The sequence below is a fragment of the Phoenix dactylifera genome, chromosome 3 (genome assembly GCF_051530095.1).
Source record: "Phoenix dactylifera cultivar Ajwa chromosome 3, Ajwa_hap1_PhDact_Kaust_v1.1, whole genome shotgun sequence".
Taxonomy (NCBI): Eukaryota; Viridiplantae; Streptophyta; class Magnoliopsida; order Arecales; family Arecaceae; genus Phoenix; species Phoenix dactylifera.
Genome location: NC_143192.1, coordinates 1,052,050 through 1,070,985, shown reverse-complemented (window position 1 = coordinate 1,070,985; position 18,936 = coordinate 1,052,050). Strand labels below are relative to the sequence as shown.

The 18,936-nt window shown below is 36.6% G+C and overlaps 1 protein-coding gene across 6 annotated transcripts in view; it reads right to left on the bottom strand.

The window, feature by feature from the left end:
• RECQL2 (RECQ helicase L2) overlaps positions 1-18,936 on the bottom strand; it is a 38,518-nt gene that overhangs the window by 6,756 nt on the left and 12,826 nt on the right. For 4 of the 6 annotated variants that reach the window (XR_015975995.2, XR_016399719.1, XM_039123781.3 and 1 more), the window contains exons 5-16: positions 16,704-16,808; positions 16,496-16,600; positions 16,260-16,382; positions 12,366-12,454; positions 7,562-7,598; positions 7,442-7,475; positions 4,974-5,062; positions 4,835-4,912; positions 4,690-4,755; positions 4,395-4,461; positions 4,230-4,283; positions 2,056-2,163 (exon numbers count right to left, since the gene is read on the bottom strand). Coding sequence is in view for 4 of the 6 variants with exons in the window: in XM_039123781.3 (XP_038979709.2) it covers positions 2,056-2,163; positions 4,230-4,283; positions 4,395-4,461; positions 4,690-4,755; positions 4,835-4,912; positions 4,974-5,062; positions 7,442-7,475; positions 7,562-7,598; positions 12,366-12,454; positions 16,260-16,382; positions 16,496-16,600; positions 16,704-16,808 (955 nt within the window). In the remaining 2 variants the exon portion in view is untranslated. The remainder of the gene's footprint in view (positions 1-2,055; positions 2,164-4,229; positions 4,284-4,394; positions 4,462-4,689; positions 4,756-4,834; positions 4,913-4,973; positions 5,063-7,441; positions 7,476-7,561; positions 7,599-12,365; positions 12,455-16,259; positions 16,383-16,495; positions 16,601-16,703; positions 16,809-18,936) is intronic. The other 2 variants (XM_088717352.2, XM_039123783.3) reach the window with 1 other exon arrangement.

Genomic DNA, 18,936 nt, shown 5'->3' with positions numbered 1-18,936 from the left:
ACATTCCAACTTTTTAGGCTGTAACATTTTCCTAAATATGATAATTTATGTGGGCATTGCTTGGTGCAATGGTAAAAAACTTGGGCTAACAAGGCAATGGCACGAATTCAAGTCCTAGTGCAGCCACTTTGTGAGAAAAAGAAAAATGTCAAAAGTTACGTCCGTCCCCAGTTCACTCCTCCCAGGACCCAGACTGCTAGAACCATCAATAGGTAATGGCCCTTTTTATATATCATATTAATTTCTTTATTTAAATAACTTCTGGATCTAGAATATTAATCAAAGACATAATTTACAAAAACTCCACTAAATATAATTGTTTGACCTGTACACCATTTTAAGTTTCACTGCATGGTAACCATCTCTCAGCATGGTTTAAGTAGGAGGCCTGATTTAAATTTTTTTTTTTTAATTTAAGGAATGAACAGGAGAGATATGGCAGAGTTGTAGAGGTATAAAGTAAAAGATAAAGCTGAGAATAAAGATTGGGTAGCAGACCAGAGACTTAAATATGGAGAATTCCTTTAGGAGTGAATCAAATCTTAGATAAAGTCTACAAACAAATTACAGCAGTTTAGTTAGTGAGATAAGACTGTTGGAAAATAGTTAGTGGGATAAGATGGTGGTGGGAGACACAAGCCCTGTAAGAGGAAGAAAGGGAGAGGAAAAGTGAGGCATGGGAAAAAGATTTGTGAGGATGATTGCAGCCGTAGAAAGAGTAAAGCTGTGTGTTTCATAAATACAACATAAGAAACTACAATTTCAATAAAGCTTTTAACTTTGTATAGTGGATACTTATGGCAATTTAAAAAGAAAAAAAGGGAACATGGTTATCTTTATGAAAAGATTGGCAACTTTAAAAAGAAAAAATGCTGATTCAACATTCAAATAGCATCATCCTTCAAGGTTAAAGTTTTGAACATGTTGATTACGTGAAATATATTTGCCAGTTTATACCTTGAGCTTTCTAAGATTTACAGTTCTTTATTATTAATTACTCACCTTGTTACAAACATTTCTTTTGCTCCTTTAATTTCCAATTGTTATAAGCAAAGAAACAGCAACACCTTGATGTTGGTATATGTGCATCAACAGGGCAATGCAGACACAGACACAGAGATCACTAAAGCTAATATGCTCCGATATCATTTAGATTTTGAAAATCTAAACTCCTTGCATTGTCTCATCATGTTGTGAACTAGACAAAGAATTATGTTATATTAAAAGTGAAATACACATTATTCTTTTCAAAATATATGCTTTTATGGGGAGTATTCAAAAATTTATTTTGTATAATATGCAATGAGAAATATAAGTACGCATGATATAGAACACAAACGACAGGCCACTAATTTGTCATAACATATTTGAAGATGGAACATAGATGTAACAAAAGGTTTAACTTATTTACAAGTTACCAACAAAGAGAAATTAAAGTCATGGTGGTTCCCGTCTCTTAATAAATGAGACAGATAATACTATTTCAGAAGAAAAATGCAAAATTCTTTCCAAATATTCCAATCCAAAACTAATTCGCCTAACTCCTATTAAAAACCTCATCTCTGTCTAGTGTGTTGAGTATTAGAAGTATAAAGAACATAAACTTGTATATATTAGAAGTAAGACAGTTAAAGTTCACCATACTTATGCATACCGCCCCATACTAGGCGTATCGCATCATACCAGTACCAAACCGATAATCGGTAAAAAAACATACTATATTCTAGTATACTGAACTAATCCAAACCAGCACTATACCAACATGGTACCCGTACCAGTACCATTACCGATATTGCGAATCTTGCATAGAACAAACCAAGGTTCACCATACCAATCAATACCGTACCACACCAAGCATACCGGTACATAGTCTCATACTGCACTGACATTCGGTACGCCTTGCTGTCTCGACCATACAGCATACCAACACTATAATAGGATTGATACCGGTACTGAGACAGCGAACCTTGAAACAAACACTATTATACAACAATATTCAGCTCAGATATAGCATAAATATCTAAAACAAAGGAATATTCTATCCAGAGAGTTTACCTAGTTTCTTCATCTTCACTTTGAGCCTATCAACTAATTGCAACATGGTTGCTCTCTGCTCATTGTCTTGCATGTCACGTAATAGTGATACAATAACTTTTGCATGATCTGAACAGAAAAAACATTCATCACCAAATCTTCAAAAACAAAGACAATGAGATATGAAGCAAAAAGAGGTTGTTCAGTCAAATGTGCAACCAAAGTCATTGTGATTGACTAATTCATGGAAGGCCCATAAAATAATTTGTATCTTTTCACTTTTCATGCGTGACCACATGCTTTTTTGGGTTCATCTTCTCAAGGCTCGGAAAATTGATACCAGAAATCATACCATTATGCAACCAGTTCAGTATCGATATGAAAGGTATGGTACAATAAGCACCCCATACCAAGACAGGCTTTAACATCTTTTCTTGCTCCCAACCATGGTACTGCTTGAAATCGAGTAGTAAAGGTCGTTACCAAGTTCAGCTCCAAATAGTATCGACCAGTTCAGCTTATATATTGAACCGAACCTCGGTACCTTGCCAATACAATATGGTATGATCGGTAAGGCAAACCTTGCATATTCCTATATATAATAAGAAGGTTTTGGTGACTGGACTGAGGCATGACATGGAATTTTCCCAATTTCATATTTAAAGTTCCATTTCTGAATCATTTTTTCATGCATGAGAATTCAAAAACTGTGTACATGAAAAGTATTGTGTTGGCGGCGGGGAAAAGGCAAACTGATGAATTTTGGGCATGCACTATATTTTAATAACGCTCTATTTTTCCTTCCAAGAGTCCTAGTTGACATGCTTCTATAGGTAGGAGTCCTAGGCAAGTGGAACCATTGATCTCCAAATTTATCTGGGAAACAACGGGTAATGGCAGCCATCATGCCAATAACATATCCTCAATGAACTGCAATCTCTCTTTGTTATCCTTTGACCAAAAGAAAAACCTCTATCATCTACAACTTTTTAGCATGTTACAGTCCTCCAGATACACCACTCTACATTACTCTCTCTTCAAGAAAAAAATAAGAGAGGCATTCTCTAGTCCAAAAGATCATCCCTATCCATGTATTCTTACCATATGCATCATTTGCAAAACACTAGTGACGTAAAAACTACAGCATATTATTTTTGTCTTCATCTACCTGAGCTGTGTTATACACCTACCTGAGACAGTGGTGGACACACAACTGAGCACCTCCCTTTGCCACCTATATCATCCTTCCATCTATATTCCATTTTTTCCAATTTTCTTGAAAAGTATTCCTTTGTATTGTGTGTGTTTACATGCATACACATATTTTTGTGTACGAGTGCATCAGTGTAAGTCTTGTGTGCGCATTTGTCTGCATGTGCATAAATATTTAGCACATGCAGCAGAAGAATGATAGCTGGGATTTCCACAGTAAGGCCAGCAGATGCCAGCTTTTTTTATAAGGAGTGGACCTGCAAAGATTTTAAATTTTAATAATGATATACTTCAAAAAGAAGGCCTCACTAAGGCTGATCTTAGGTTGAGTCTGGCCATGATGGAGGCCATGGAACCTGAGGCTGCATTCAGATTAAAAGTCCAGCAACAGGCAAGGCCATGAAGGTTCACAAATGATAAATGTATGTATTGGTGTATGTGGGGTTACGTATGCACATATTTGTGTGTCTATGAAGAACGCAACAGCCTTGCCATTCATGTAAGGGCCATAGAATGGATACATGAGATTATTGCCTTTGTAGTGGGGAAATAACTCATCCAGTGTTGCTATCTGAGATTCACTGTAACTGCTTAAGTAATCTCATCAATCATCATAACAAAAAGGTTAACAAGCTGCCATATTCTTAGCATACACATGCACATATTATATGTATCTATGAATGTTGCTCCTGGAGCTAACTTTGATACAATTTTTTAAGAAGTCTCATCACAGCAAAAATTCAACTAACTGCAAATCATAGCAAATAGATGACAACAAGCGAGAGGAAAGAAATATAAAATAAAGACGCATCTGCAAGTGACTTGGAGAAAGATATGCTAATTGAGTGCTAAAGAATAACTTTTGTCTTCCAAAGAAATTTATAGTCAAAGCCATAAAAACAAAACAAAACAAATAACAATACCAGCTGTTGATGACCACAAAAAAAAAAATCTATCAAAAGTTTAGAGGAACCTCATCATACAAGTGGTATCTACTTCCTTAATTTCATGGCCATATGCACAGTTATCACACATCCCTGAAAAATTAATTGCCAAGATTAGTATCGTTTGTTAGAGAAATCTCTGCAAGCAAGTAAACTACAAGGCTGTTATTCTTCAAATTTATGTAAAAAGGCATATAGAACTACCATTGCAATCCTGTAGAGGTTCCCCAAAATGCTGAAAGAAAGCACCCCGGCGGCAGTTTCTTTTAGACTGAAAAAAGAAAGTACAAACTTTACCCTTATCCTAGCAAGAACATCATTTTGCTGGACACTAGACAATAGTAATTGCTTCTATTCTTTCATCTTTTTTCCACAATTATTCAGAAATAGCATACATTTTGTGAAATATTGGTCAAGATATATTCTTTATCATGTGTGATGTAGTAATATACTATTTAATCTGTGTAAGAAAGAGAAACATGCATGTCTGAAGGTGTACCTGACAGTATCGGACAATATCATAGAGATTTTGCAAGCCAGAATTCTCATAAAAAACCATTGTACTCTGTTTAGAAAGCACCACGTTCATTTACTTGTCACAGGGAGGAAAAGAATAACATCTACGAAGTCAAAAATGGTTCTACCTGGCGTGGAACATCGCCTGGTCTAAAATATAACAAGCATTCTGAAGGAAGTCCATCTCTTCCAGCTCGGCCACTCTCCTGTAATGCCAATAATTTATGGAAATTCCTTGAATAAAGCAAGCAGATAGATTTAAACTACCTGATAGTATGTCTCCATTGATTTACTGAGGCTGTGATGAATGACAAACCTGACTAGAGATAACCAAGAAAATTTTAGTTTTGAGCACCCTGTAAAAGGGCACAGATAGAAAGAGAAACTGAAATTAGACTACAGAATAAGGCATGTACTAGAAGCGAGTACATCCAGAGTAAGGTCCTGTTTGGGGGAGCTGTTAGTAGTAGAGCTTTTAGAAGTATAGCTGTTGGAAGTAGAGCTGTCTGAAGCAGAGCGTTTATAAAAAACTATTTGCTGTTTGGTAACTACATTTCTAAAGTACTATGGCACTTTAACATGTATTTGGTAAACAAACTGAGAAAGTACTTTTGTGTGACAAAATGATTATAAAGGACATTACCAGTATTATACAACAGAGCATAATAAAATATAATATGTATTAATACATAAATATATGATATAGTATAATATTAATGTAAGGTAATATAATATTATTATAATATAGTACTATAACATTATACATTATAAAATAATAATTTAATATAATATTAAATTATTTAACATAACATATCCATGTATTATGATATAATATAATATAATATTATATTCATAGTATAATACAATAATAAATATATAAAATATTATAATTATTAGTGTAAATTAATTTTTCATCCTTCTAATGACTATTTATCTCTCTAACAAATTTTTTAGCTATGTGATAAAATTGGTTAACTAATTACTAATATTTTTATTTATTTATTTATTTACATTAGATTATGCGCCACCCACTCATTATTATTTTTTATTTATTTATTATTTTATTTTATTAAAACATAGATGGGTCGCCGGCCATGGGTGGTGGCCGGCATGGTGGCTACCACCGTGGGCAGCCATGAGTTCCCAAAACAAAAGAAAAAAGAAAAAAAGAAGAAGAAGGAATAGAGACGGCGGCGTTGAGTAAATATGATTTAAATGGGGGTATTTTGGTCCAAAAAATAGCTTCCCGACAAAGCTGAAAGCAGCATTTTCGGAAAGCTCCAAATTGGAGCTTCTCCCCAAAAGCTGTTTTCAGCTTTCCGCAAAAGCTGAAACCAAGGTCCACCGTACCGGTACTAGTCGGCGTACCGGTGGCGGCCCAGACCGGTACGGAATACGTACCGGTCCCGTACCGGTCCAAACCGGTTTTCCAACAATAAACCACCGGTATCGGATTCCACGCTGATCCGGTACCGGTCCCAGGCCGGACCGGTACGTATGGACCGATACGGACCGGTACGGCAGACCATGGCTGAAACAGCTTTCCGAAAATTTTACCAAGCACCATTTTTTATCTAAAAGTACTTTTGGAGGGTCAGAAAGTGCTTTTTGGCCCTCCAAAAGCTCCCCCAAACAGGGCCTAACACTTGTTCTGGAATGCAAACAAGTGCACTGTGAAACTATCCTTTATAGCCACTTATACATTAAAAATCATAGAAAATAGTTGAGAAAAACAATCTTATCATCTAGGCACACATATGCTTAGGCATATATACTCATCTAGATAACTTGTACTTTACTCATCTAGGCACATACGTTTAGGCATGCATGTGCACACACCAACACATGCATGCACATGCAAACCTCTAGGGTCCACGTGGATCGGGTCTACCCAGATCCAGGCCAATATGGATCCAAGCCTTCCCAGGATTTAAGAAACGGATCAAGAATGAGACCGAAACAAAAACCCAAACACCAACTTAGACTGAGCATGTTTCACAGAACTAGGTCCAGCATGATTGAACTCAATTAGATTCAATCTTCAATTTAGACATGCACTAACACAGCCCCTAAAATGATGGGTAAATCTGTGCCTAAACATTAAAATCAAATTCAGTTCTGGCTGGATCTGGGTCAAAATAGACCTACGCCAACCTGATTCACTTGCAGCCCTATATGCACCCACACATGCTTGCATGCATTCATATGCGTGCATAAACCAACTTGAACATTTGCAGACATGCATGAATAATATGCTCGCATACAAAGGTATAACATCGGAATTTCCATGATCTTGAGCTCCACCAAAACAAAGGATTCCGCCAGTACCCAAGCGCTCTTGCAAAAATACCCCAACATGATTTTGACACTGCTGAAAGTTGATTCATTTTACTGATTAAGCTGCTTTCATATAATATAAATTAGCATGCTGTTCATGTTTATAACCTTTATAATATCTGATAATACCACCCATATAGAAGGGGAGTAGATGATGGAAAATGATATGAAACCACTGTTCATTAAACAAAAATGTCACATTTATTGGTAAGCATTTAAATAAGTACTTACCTATTAATGTTGTAAAGAAAAGCAACGCTAGAAAGGCAACCAATTTTCACAGAAAGCACAAGAAAGCATCAGGAAGTGATATTAACTGGACATTCAACATATGAAAACTAAACATACGTACTAAAATGGCAATAACAGTCACATAAGACTCTGTTCATTCAACATACCATCTGGTTTATTTATTCCCATTCCAAATGCCACCTGCAAAATTTTTATCAAAGGGGTCATAAACTGTTTACTTGGAAAGGCCAAAAAGAAAAAAGGAAGATGGCACCAGGCATACATACCGTCCCAATGATAACTTGTAATTTGTTTTTGCTCCAGCTGTTCAGCAAAAGAAAAGACAAAATTATATAAACCAAATAGGTGAAAATTAGACTACAACACAGCAATGCAACATGTTAATTGGAAAGGAACAGAGAAATGTTGGTGCAGGAAAAACATGAGATCAAGACCTAAGGTGGCACGGATGGTAGTCAGGAAAAAGTAAATGGAAAAGATTGAAACAAGTGGAGTTTGCGCTAAATAGGAATTTTTGGTCAATGAGAATCCATAGAGCAGATCCAAATATATGTGACCAGGCTTGTTACAAAAAAAATCGAAGGAAAGAAAATCTAAATTATGATAATCCTTAATATATTGCACCATGTTCACACTGTTAAGTACTGGTACATACCAAAAATTAAACAAAATTTGAATTTTATAATAGACTACATCATTAACCTGTTAGACATTTAGACTGTAAAGTTTAGAAAGCATGACAGGGAAACCATACAACCATCATCTTGACTTGATTTATATTAAAAAAGATTGGAAAAATATGTCCAAAGTTATAAATATTTATTGAAAAGAGTAAATACCATGCCATATAAGAATGAGTAATATACTAATATATGTGGTCTTAGCAACTTCATGTAACAGGAGAATGATCATGTACACTCCAAGTTGGGTACCTGTAAGAATTGTATTTTACTTAATGGTGTTATACTTGTCTCCAACAATCAAATGGTGTTCCAAAAAAATGATGATCAACATGAATCATTCTGTACAGTTCGACACTAGCCAGTTTTGGTGAGGGGACCCTTGCTAGTACACTAGTATTTATCGATGTCAATGTAACCATATGCATTATTTGGTGTTCGCTGAAAAACTATGACCAACATAGAGAAACTATTTTGTTTAATCAAATGCTAATAATTTCCTTTTTTCTTCTGCATTTTTGGAATCCAGTTTGCCTTTCTCTTTCTGAATGACTTGGAACAGTTGTAAAATTATGGATCCAGGTGTCAACAAAAACCAAAACAGAAGAAAACATGAGTGGGTTTTTTGCCAAATGCAAGTCTTCTAACACAGAAACACAAAAAAAAAAGCACATTGCTCTGTTAAATAAATATGTATATCCAAAATATGTATCATAGTTGGTGCTGTTTTGTGGATCAGCTTCAGTCTGATGTTAAAAGTAGATTACTTTTTTATAATATTCAGTACCATATAGCTGTGGTTTGAAATGCAAATTTTGCTGTGGCAAATTAGGTGTTAAGTTATCCTCAAAAGAACCTACAAGCATGCTCGAGATGATCTGCAATAAGTAATCTACTCATCTACTTAAACATGTAGTTTTCAAATTTTAATGTTCTGTTCAGTAGAAGTTTTTGTTACGGCATCTCTTGTAGGAAAAGAAAGACAGGTTTCCAAAGCGCAAGTTTTGAACTTTCTACAAATACACACACAGGTAAAATATACATACATACATACGTATCAAAGTCTACGGAACCGTCCCAAAGCGCCCGGTTCGAGGCATCCTGGGCTATACTGGCGGCAGATGGAGAGATTTCTACCATTGAAACCGAGATGACTCGCTGGAGGAGAAGAAGGAGAAGAGGAAGAGAGAGAGAGAGAGAAAGAGCAGGGAAGGGAGGGAGAGGGAGAGGGAGAGGCAGAAAGAGAGAGGAAGAAAGAGAGAGGTCGGGGCCGGCTGGCGGAGCCTCCACGCAGAGGTGGAGGCTAGGGAGATGCAGAGGCGGGGCCCTTTTATTTTTGGGCCAGCCTCAGTCTCTCTCTTTCCTCCTCTCCCTCTCCCTCCCTCCCCGCTCTCCCTCTCATTTTCTCTCTCTTTCTCCCTCTCCCCTGCCATAGAAGATGTGTCGGTACATGCCCAGCATGGCACGGCGTGGGCCCGTACCAACTCGTCCCGCCAGGCAACCGGTACGGTGCCTGATACTGGTTCCGCCATCCTTGATATGTATATATACATATATACATTTATATATATTTATATACATACATTTATATACAGACGTTTATATATGAATGTTTACATGTACATACATATATGTGTGTCTATAGATATGTATATGTAACATATGTGTACATATATATATATATATATACATGCTGCTAAGAAAGAGCAAGAAGCTAAATCAAATAACTGGTTTTTCACCAGACCCCCTTTTCGTGCACGTACTAAGAGTTCTCCCTCTACCAACCAGAAACCTGCCTCCTTCAGCCTCCTGTGTGTGCCGGCGTTTGTTTCTGCTCTAGCTGGTACCCAGCTTGCTTTTGGAGCAGGAGAAGGTGCCAACAGCATCAAGGAGTGCTCCACCTTCCACTGCATATGTAGAAAAAGAGAGAGCGCGGAAGAACTATTTATCTTTGGACCATGAGGTGGTGGGTTTGGCAAGCAGCAACAGTGTTAGGCAAGCAACTTGGAAAGCAAAAACAGCCTATGCACAAAACAAGCCCAAATCTGAGATTTGACTGTATCTTTCCACCTACTGAAGCTCTTAAGAACAGCTAGAAATCAACCCGCAGAAGAAAGAGAATCTGGCACATTGAACAAATTGGGTACTTTTGCATCCCTCCTTGGTTGTTCCATAGTTTTGGAAGAAGGAACTCAAGGCACATCATTCTGATGGAGCAGGGAATGCTTACTATACTATTTTTTTAACTAATGCTTACTAGATTTCTTTTTCTTTTTGTTGTTGTTGTTGCTGGAAGCTTTCCCCAGCCGCTTTATTAGTTCCTCGTCAGTTTTCTGAGTTCATCATTCTGAGTTAATCTCATTGCATGAAGAGAAAACAAGGGGGAAAGCGAAAGCTTGTGACAGGCTTCCAGCCCAGCTTTTCTCCTCCAGTGAAAAACGGAAATGCATGAAAAACTCCAGTCTCTAATCGAAAGCAGAACATCAACTTAACTCATTTTTCTCAGTATTCATTGAGATAACAGACTCGGTAAGAACCACTTAGATCTCTCCACAATCCTTATCCAACAATAGTCAAATAAAACTGCCTTCCTCTTCCCAACACAGTGAATCCACAATGAATGCCCTGACCGACCTTAGAACCTGTGAACCTTCCATTTGACAGGCTTTTTTTCAATTAACTTTACAATTTTCCATGTCAATGAATTTCAATATTCATCACAGCATCATACATTAGCTATGCTCATCTCAAAGGGGACCAACACTGTAGGAGATGGTTAGACCAGATACAAGTTAGAGCACAGAATATCTTTCATTTCAGAGTAGCAGAACTTTCACCAACAATCCAATTCCAAACTCCAAAGCTTCAAGATATGCCTAAGATATTGAAAAATGATGGTGAAAATAAAAATAAACACAAGATGACAGTGGTTAAAGATGTCTGTGCCTATTGCCTAACCGTATTCAATTTAGTTTTTGATTTGCGCCACTTAGAAAATCATGACAAAAAAATTAAAATCCCAAGGTAATGCATGCATATGTAGTTGATAATTGATATAGTATATTACTTTTCTATTAAAAAAAAAGAGACATAGTATATTACTTTGTCTAGAGTTATTTAAATCACAAAGCATGCATACAATTGCATAGGACACAAAAATAGAGACAGGAAAAGACAAGATTTATGTCCTATTTTTGGAATTTTGAGGACTTACACTACAATCAGGTCATCTATCAGTAATCCTGTGGTAGGCATTTTCATAGGTAATATGTTCAATTAACATCACAAATTTTGCATTTTCTAATATATTGCCATCTAAAAGAACTAACTATCTCATTTAGTATTTGATCATCATCCAACATCTAGCCAGTTGACAAGTTGCAAGCCAGATTACATAGTCATCTTTATTAATCTCGTTTTGATTTAATTGATGACTGCTGCAGATATCTTGATTTACATGATAATATCCCCTTTAATAAATGCTTCCACAGGCCTACCGTCCTTCATATTTTGATCACATTTTATTGCCAGATTATCATGATTTCCATATTACTGGGTACTCTTTTCTCCTACCTATCATTCATCTTAACAACCATACAACACAAAGTCTGGCATTCGTGTTGTCTAAGGGCCTTGCATTGTCAGTGTCTCCACATTTCCCAGAAATGATGTTTCCGACTTTTTCTCAACTATAGCACCTCTACGTTTAGAATCCTTTCCCAGCCAACTATATCGTGTCTATCTAGAATCCTTTCGCGATATGACCATCTAGAATCCTTTTCGTCTGTGAACTGTCAAAGCTCACCAATATGTATATGTGTTTCCCACTGCATTCTACGGTCCATATTTTTTTGTCAGGCCACATTAATTGCACGTGCAATATACTAGTGTATTTCAAGACATTCGCTTGTTCTTGTTCCGTCTACCATACTCTATATCTAGGAATAACACAACTCCAAAAACGAAAAAAAACCTGCTAATGCAAAAGAACAAATCATAGCAAGTCAGCCATTCTTCCCAATTGATCTCATCATCAGTTGTTTGAGTTGTTGTTATCAAAATCTTGAAGAAAACCTTGAAGGTGTTGAAGATGTCCTCTTTCTGCAGATGTTCAACCATCTAGTGTTTTATATACAATCTCTCAAATGTCCACCCTGCCATCACTTGAGAGAACCCTATCAATCGATATTAAGATGATATCCTAAACCAGATGCTTCAGACTCCTCATGCATCACTCTCTTACTTTATCTCCAATATACCAAGTTGACTGCTACAAAGAGAATTACATGACCCCACCCCCAAAATAGACTGAAATTGGGAACATTTAATAGAGAAAATACAAGCAGCTTTATTTTGCAATGACTAATTTATCAAGGACAATGAAATGTACCGCAGATGAACTTTCTCACGAGCAGTCACATCCATATCTGCGTGGTAATAATCTGCTGAAATTCCACGTTCTTGCAACTCCTTTGCAACCTGTATGTGACAAAAATCATCACGAACTTCGAGTAACTATATCACATAAAAATTCACAACCAAACATGTTAGAGTGACAAAGTGCATTAAAAGCCCAAGCATGGAAGAGCGTTATGCCGTTGACAACAGAATAAATTCAGAAGACAATGCACATAGTTTGAAAGAGCTTTCTATTATTAAACTATTAACATTATTTTGATAGTCTTACTGAAGAGAATGCACAGATGTGAAAACTTTACCATCACTAGAATCAAAATCCAGATTATATTTATCCAATATAACAAGCACGAAGATAAAAATATCATATTAGTTTAGATAAGGATTTTCAATAGAAAAAAATACAGAGAGCACTGGGAAAGAGGAGTACTCTGATAATTTTCAGAATTGTCATACACACTAGCCTGCTCTTAATGGGACTACAGGACCAAACCTTCCAACCAACTAGAAGCACTTGGTTAGAAGTTGTTGAAAAGGATATGGAATATAAAGCCAAGCCCATTAATGAAGCAGGCATTCTTCTAAGGATTACAGTGAGCTCAAAAGGAAATTAAACATTTTTGAAAAACTACACAGTTTACAAAGAAAGTCGTTGTGGGTTAGTTTAGGTTTAATTAGGGTTAGACTAAATTATTTTAATGTTTTGGTTTTATTTTTAGTTAATTTGTTTTTTTTATTGAATTTTACATGTTCAGATAAGTTGGGAGAAGGTTTGGTATTCTATAGCTTCTTTTTTTATACTCTTCAGTCTATTCTTTGAGTGAGTGTTTGAATCCTATAATTCTAACTTCGGTGGGACTTGGTGTCCAAAGTTTCTATTTTATGTCTTGCTTGTGCTAAGAAAGGTTTAAGTCATTAAGATTGTGCTCTGGATTCATTTTATTGGCTTTCCATATCGGTCTCATATAGTTATGAATTTTCATACTTTCAGAAAATTGGAAAGTATGTTGCTTCTTATTCTTTTGTTAGAAGAAAGGTCTAGAGTCATCCTACTTAACTAGCGTGTCCTATTTAATAAGTCGTATTATGTCTCTTTTTAGTGAGTCGGATATATCAAACAGTTACACATCCATTAGAGTCTGCATACAATTTAATAAGACACTGTCCTCTCAAGAAGTCTCATTATGTCTTTAACTGAAAAAGGAGGACAGGAAACAGAGTAAAGTCTAAAAATCAGTTTTGGTGATGAAAGAAAGAAATTTGCCCCAATTGTAGAAATCATCAACTTCAGGTACACAGGAGCTGTTTGGTTGACAAGTTTTATTTAAAAAGGTACATAGAAAAATCAAATGAAGAAGTTTTTCAAAAAAACGGTTGTTTGGTTGTTTTCCATAGAACCTGTTTTATCAAATTGACGTCATAAAATCTCAAAAATGAATTCTATGAAAAACAGGTGTCCTCCTGTTTTTCATAGAACTTCTTTTATAGGAGATTATATTTTATCGATATCTCTTTTAGTGGAACTCCCTGGCATCCAAATCGACCCGTAGATCAGTTTCCAATGCAGATTTTATACATATAAATATGAAAATGTTGCAGATTAAATATTTCATTTTCGGATCTGAAATTTGTTTTAGATTCTCACCTGTAATGGGTTTAATCCTGAGGATCGAATCTACATCGCATACTCATCAGAAAAATAAACAAATCTCATATCTATAGTTGAAGTTTCTTTTAGACATGAATGTGAATACATAAAGGACAATACAACCAAATGTCAAACATTGATATATGAGGAGGTTCTACAACTGCACGACATATTCAACATTGCCACAAGCTAATATAGGGTTATTTATTTGACAACGAACTATAAGATGTGAATATGGATCACAGCGCGCTACTAAAAACAAGAGATGATTTTCGTGTGTTTCTAGCTACGCCAATTCTGGGGATTGGTGCTAGACAATGAGCACTGATTGTTGGATTTGAATAAGGATTGGTTAAACATTTGGTTCTTTCTATGAATACTAATAGGTGTTCAAAGATAGAACAAAGAGTGATGTAAAATTATAATTCAGCCTATACTGCAGCGTTTAAAATGCAGGATGGTCTAAAAGAAGTGGGTAATCTCATTAAAGTTGTTAAATCTTACATGCACTTTGAGGTTGACAGACGTAGTTTCTTGATGCTTTTTAGTAAATTTATCGTAGTGTAGGCTTTAATAGCATCTGAGAGTACAGTATGAATCATAATAGCACGTTGCATCCTAGATCATCAAATGTGTTCTAGCTCTTAAGCCAAGAGGAGCTATATGCCAATTTGAAGAAACATGACCTTGTGACTAGAAGCTTCATTTTTCTTGGGCTATGTATTTCCATCCAGACTTGCGATGAGTCTCAATTGCCATAAAGTTACTACATGGCTTAACAAGGTTCAAAGATCTGGTTGTGTTTTTATACAAGGCTCATTTCTCTTTTAGTTTCTCATAGCTCTCAGGATCAAGCATTTGAAAAGTGAGATTTATACCTAAATTTGAGAAGCCAAGAAAATGAAATGGTTGAGCAAAGATATCAGGTGAACTGTGGTTGCATTATCTCTGTTGAAAATACTGTTTAGGAATTGCAAGGTTTAAAACTTGAATGTTTTATCTGTTATAACTACCTATGACAGGGAAAACCACACTATCAAATAAGCTTTGGATCACTGGAATTATTATTTCATAGAGAAGGAATATATGTTGCACTCAACAAAAGCATAAGGAATTTGTATTTCACACTATACAAGTAAAATTAACACAAATCAATGAGCATAGAGCAACGTAAAAGCTGAAAAATAGTCATGCATAAAGGATTTAAGTACTTAACAAGAGTTCAATTTCGTTATCATGAATGTGCCAAGTGTGATTAATTTCATGTAGGAGTTGTATGAGAATGTTGATGACCTTAGTGATATGAAAGTTTCTCATCAATACAGTTTTCTCTTTTATTCAACTGAATCTGTTTGTTGGTTGCATGGAGCTATTACCTTCAAAAGACTTGTAGACACTTGAAAACTGATTATGGTAGCTATAAGATGATAGACTTGGCTCATGAAGCTTGAAATGGTCGAGGTTGCAGAAGGCTTTCTCTTTTATCCAACTTAGTTTTGTTGGTTGCATGAAGTTATTATCCTCCAAAGCCTTGTAGACACATGGAAATTTATTATGGTAGCTCAAGATGATAGACTTGGCTTATGAAGCTTGAAATGGTTGAGGTTGCATAAGGTTTTAGTCCACATATAAGGTGTTAAACTCAAGTAGAAAAGATGCAGTTTATGAGAAGTACAATGATGCAGAAACCGATTTGATGGTATAATAAGAAACAAAACTAGATACAGCCATATGTAACTTGACATTTGGATCTAAATGAAAGGAGTTGCAGAAAATAACTAAAGATCTAGTATGTTTGGGACTGGTTGTGAAGAAGAATTAAAATTTCAGTAAGAGACCAGATGGCCTCAGATCGGATGAATTAGTAGCTCAGTTTGACTACAAGAAGATAGGAATGGAACTTGTCCATAAATTTATGGTAAAGTTTCTGCAAATCAAGTAACAGATTTCATGTATTTTATGAAAATCTAAAATCTTAAAGTATTGTCAGATGCACAGATTGATTAGATTACATCTCATAAGCAGAAGGGAGCAAGTACTCATTCTCAACTGCAAATAATACATTCATTGCTTGTGCGTGAGAGGCACAGAAACAAGTAAGAGAATATTATTTTGCTTGCTCTACCACAAATCAAATTTTTCCAAGAAAAAGGTGTTTACTCAGATATATCAAGGGAACAACATACAAAGAGTTAAATGCATAAGAAGCATTCCACAGACCTGCTCGCACTCCTTCCTAGAGAAGCAATAAACTATTCCAGACTCATTATTAGGATATGACTGTCGTATAAAATCTGCAATTTCGTCAATGACCACCTTTGCAACAGATGACTTCTCGAGTACCTAATAGACAAGCAACTTCAATTGTAAGATATCTTCACACACAAGCAACTCCAATCAATAAGACATTTCAGCTAGTCACGCTATTAGTTAATGGATCAGTGAATAAGACATACTTTGTAGAAAAGATTGGGCCTATTAACTGTACTAACAAACTTAACACATTTAGGAATATGCAGCATCTCCATCAGATCTGTCTGGACCTTATATGTAGCAGTAGCCTACAAAATGGAAGTCACCGATCAGGAGTCAATAGCAGCTATCCACATCTTTCCAATCAAATTGATTATCACAACAATCAGTTTATTATAAGAAGAAACTTACAGTTAAAGCAATCATCGGAACATTAGGAAACTGAACCTTCAAGATACCAAGGTTCTTATAATCTGGACGAAAATCATGACCCCATTGACTACAGCAGTGTGCCTCCTGCACATTAACTGAACCTGTCAGTTGTCTACAAGCTATGCAGTTCATAATATACATTTTTCCGGTTAGAAATTCTGGCATGAGCTAACTTTTGCACAGTTACATTATCATATTGTAAGTATCAGGTATTCAAGATTTTCATTATAAAAGATAACCATGTCATGATGGAATGCTTATAAGATGGAATGCTTATAAGGTGCTAAGGGTGAAAAAGCGATTATATTTGTATATAAAAACTAATATATGAAAAGTTATAGAAGAAAAAAATTGATATATGTCTAGTTTATTTACAATATGCAAACATATGTTCCTAAAAATCAGATGGACAACCCACCATACATACTTACATACACATCCACACACTGGCATGTGTATGTATGTATGTACGTAGGACCATCAATGGTTCGCTACTAGCTGACTATACATGTGTCTTCCAAATAAAAGAATTAAACGACAAAACTAGTCTGTCATAGATATTTCCAAAGAAATTTTAATAAAAAACTCATTATGGGACATTGTGACTAGCCTACAAAAGCTCGTTATGTGATATCATTAGTAGCCTAAAAAACTCGTTATGTGACATCATTTATCGCTTATATTAAAAAACCAAAAGATAGCATTCTATTTTACATCTGAAAATTTGTATAAAAATCTGAAATCCTTTGTGAAGACCCGAACTGAAGTCGGCAAGGAGTGCCGACTTCAGTTGGGTCATCGTGGTTTGCCCACGAAGACCACGCCGGCCGAACGGCCAGCGAGATCTCCGCACGCCCTTCCCCTCTCTCCCTCTCCCTCTCTCCCTCTCTCTCTCTCGCTCTTTCTCTTCTCTGAGAGCCCCAACCCTTGTTCCATTTCATTTTTCCTCCTCATTTTCCCCTCTTCTAGAGACGGTCGCCGGAGCCGTAGGCGTCGCCGGAGCCGCCATCGCCGCCGGAGAAGCCACTCGTCGACCGCCGGAGGTGAGAAAGACTACACATTTACTGTTTTATGGATTTAAGAGGGGAAAGAATAAGGTTAGGTTAATCAATTTCATGCCCTGTTTCGGAAAGACATTTTTTTTTTTTGATCGACCGGCCGACGGTGGCCGGCCGAGGTCAATCCGGCCGAAATGGGTTCGGCCGGAGGTGGGTGACGGGGGGCCGGGCTTCCAGCCCCGGTCTCCCTCTCTTTCCTCCCTTTTTCTTCCTCTCTCTCTCTCTCCTTCTTCTCTCTTTCTTCCCGTTCGGTGCCGCCTGTGAAGGTGGGGTAGCCGACGGCGGCTGGCCGAGCACGCCGCCGAGGACCACGGTCGGCCGCCGAGGGCCGACCACCAGCCACCTTCTTCTTCTTCTTCTTCTTCTTCTCCTTCTTCCTCTTCTTCTTCTTCCTCTTCTTCTTCTTCTTCCGCCGGCTGGGTGTTTTCCTTGCATCATTTTCTGTGCCCTGTTGGTGTCTCAAACCAGGCACAGATGAGCTTTGGGTGTTTCCTTTGCATCGAAATCCGTGCCTTAAGGGTGAACCAGACTTTGAACCGGGTTTAAATTGTGAACCGGTTCCACCTATTCCATGAATGGGTTTTGTTATGGTCTGATCAGACCTGGTTTGGGTTGGGCTAGGGGTCTGTGTTGGGCTGAGTCGGGCCAAATTGGAACTGTGGGCTGGTTTGGGTTGGGCTCGAAATCTGATCCGGACCTGTTATCTGGTTTGGCTCAATTGGGCTTAATCTGTGTTGGGCCACGATTGACTTGAGTTTAAAGGATCCTGATTTTAGAGTCTATGTTTGATCTTAGGGGCCCATTCTTGGATCTATGAACTTAAGGGTTTAAGGGATTAGAAATAGTTTAAATTATATTTCTTAGTTAATTAAATAATTAAAGTTTGTGTTTTAATCAGGGGTTCGTGATATCTGTGGCAGGGATTCTTAAGCTAACCCAGGTAGGTAACCTTGCTTAAAGTATGATTTACATGTACTATGCATATGTGTATGATTATTTCCAGCATATTGATATGTTTTATATTCTTGGCAGTATTATTATTTAGAAGCATGTTTTTGACTGGAAATCGATCATCTGAAAATCTATTATGCATATATTGGTTTTGAAAACTTATGTTTATATTAAGTTTAATTGTTGGAATTTGTGGATGTGAT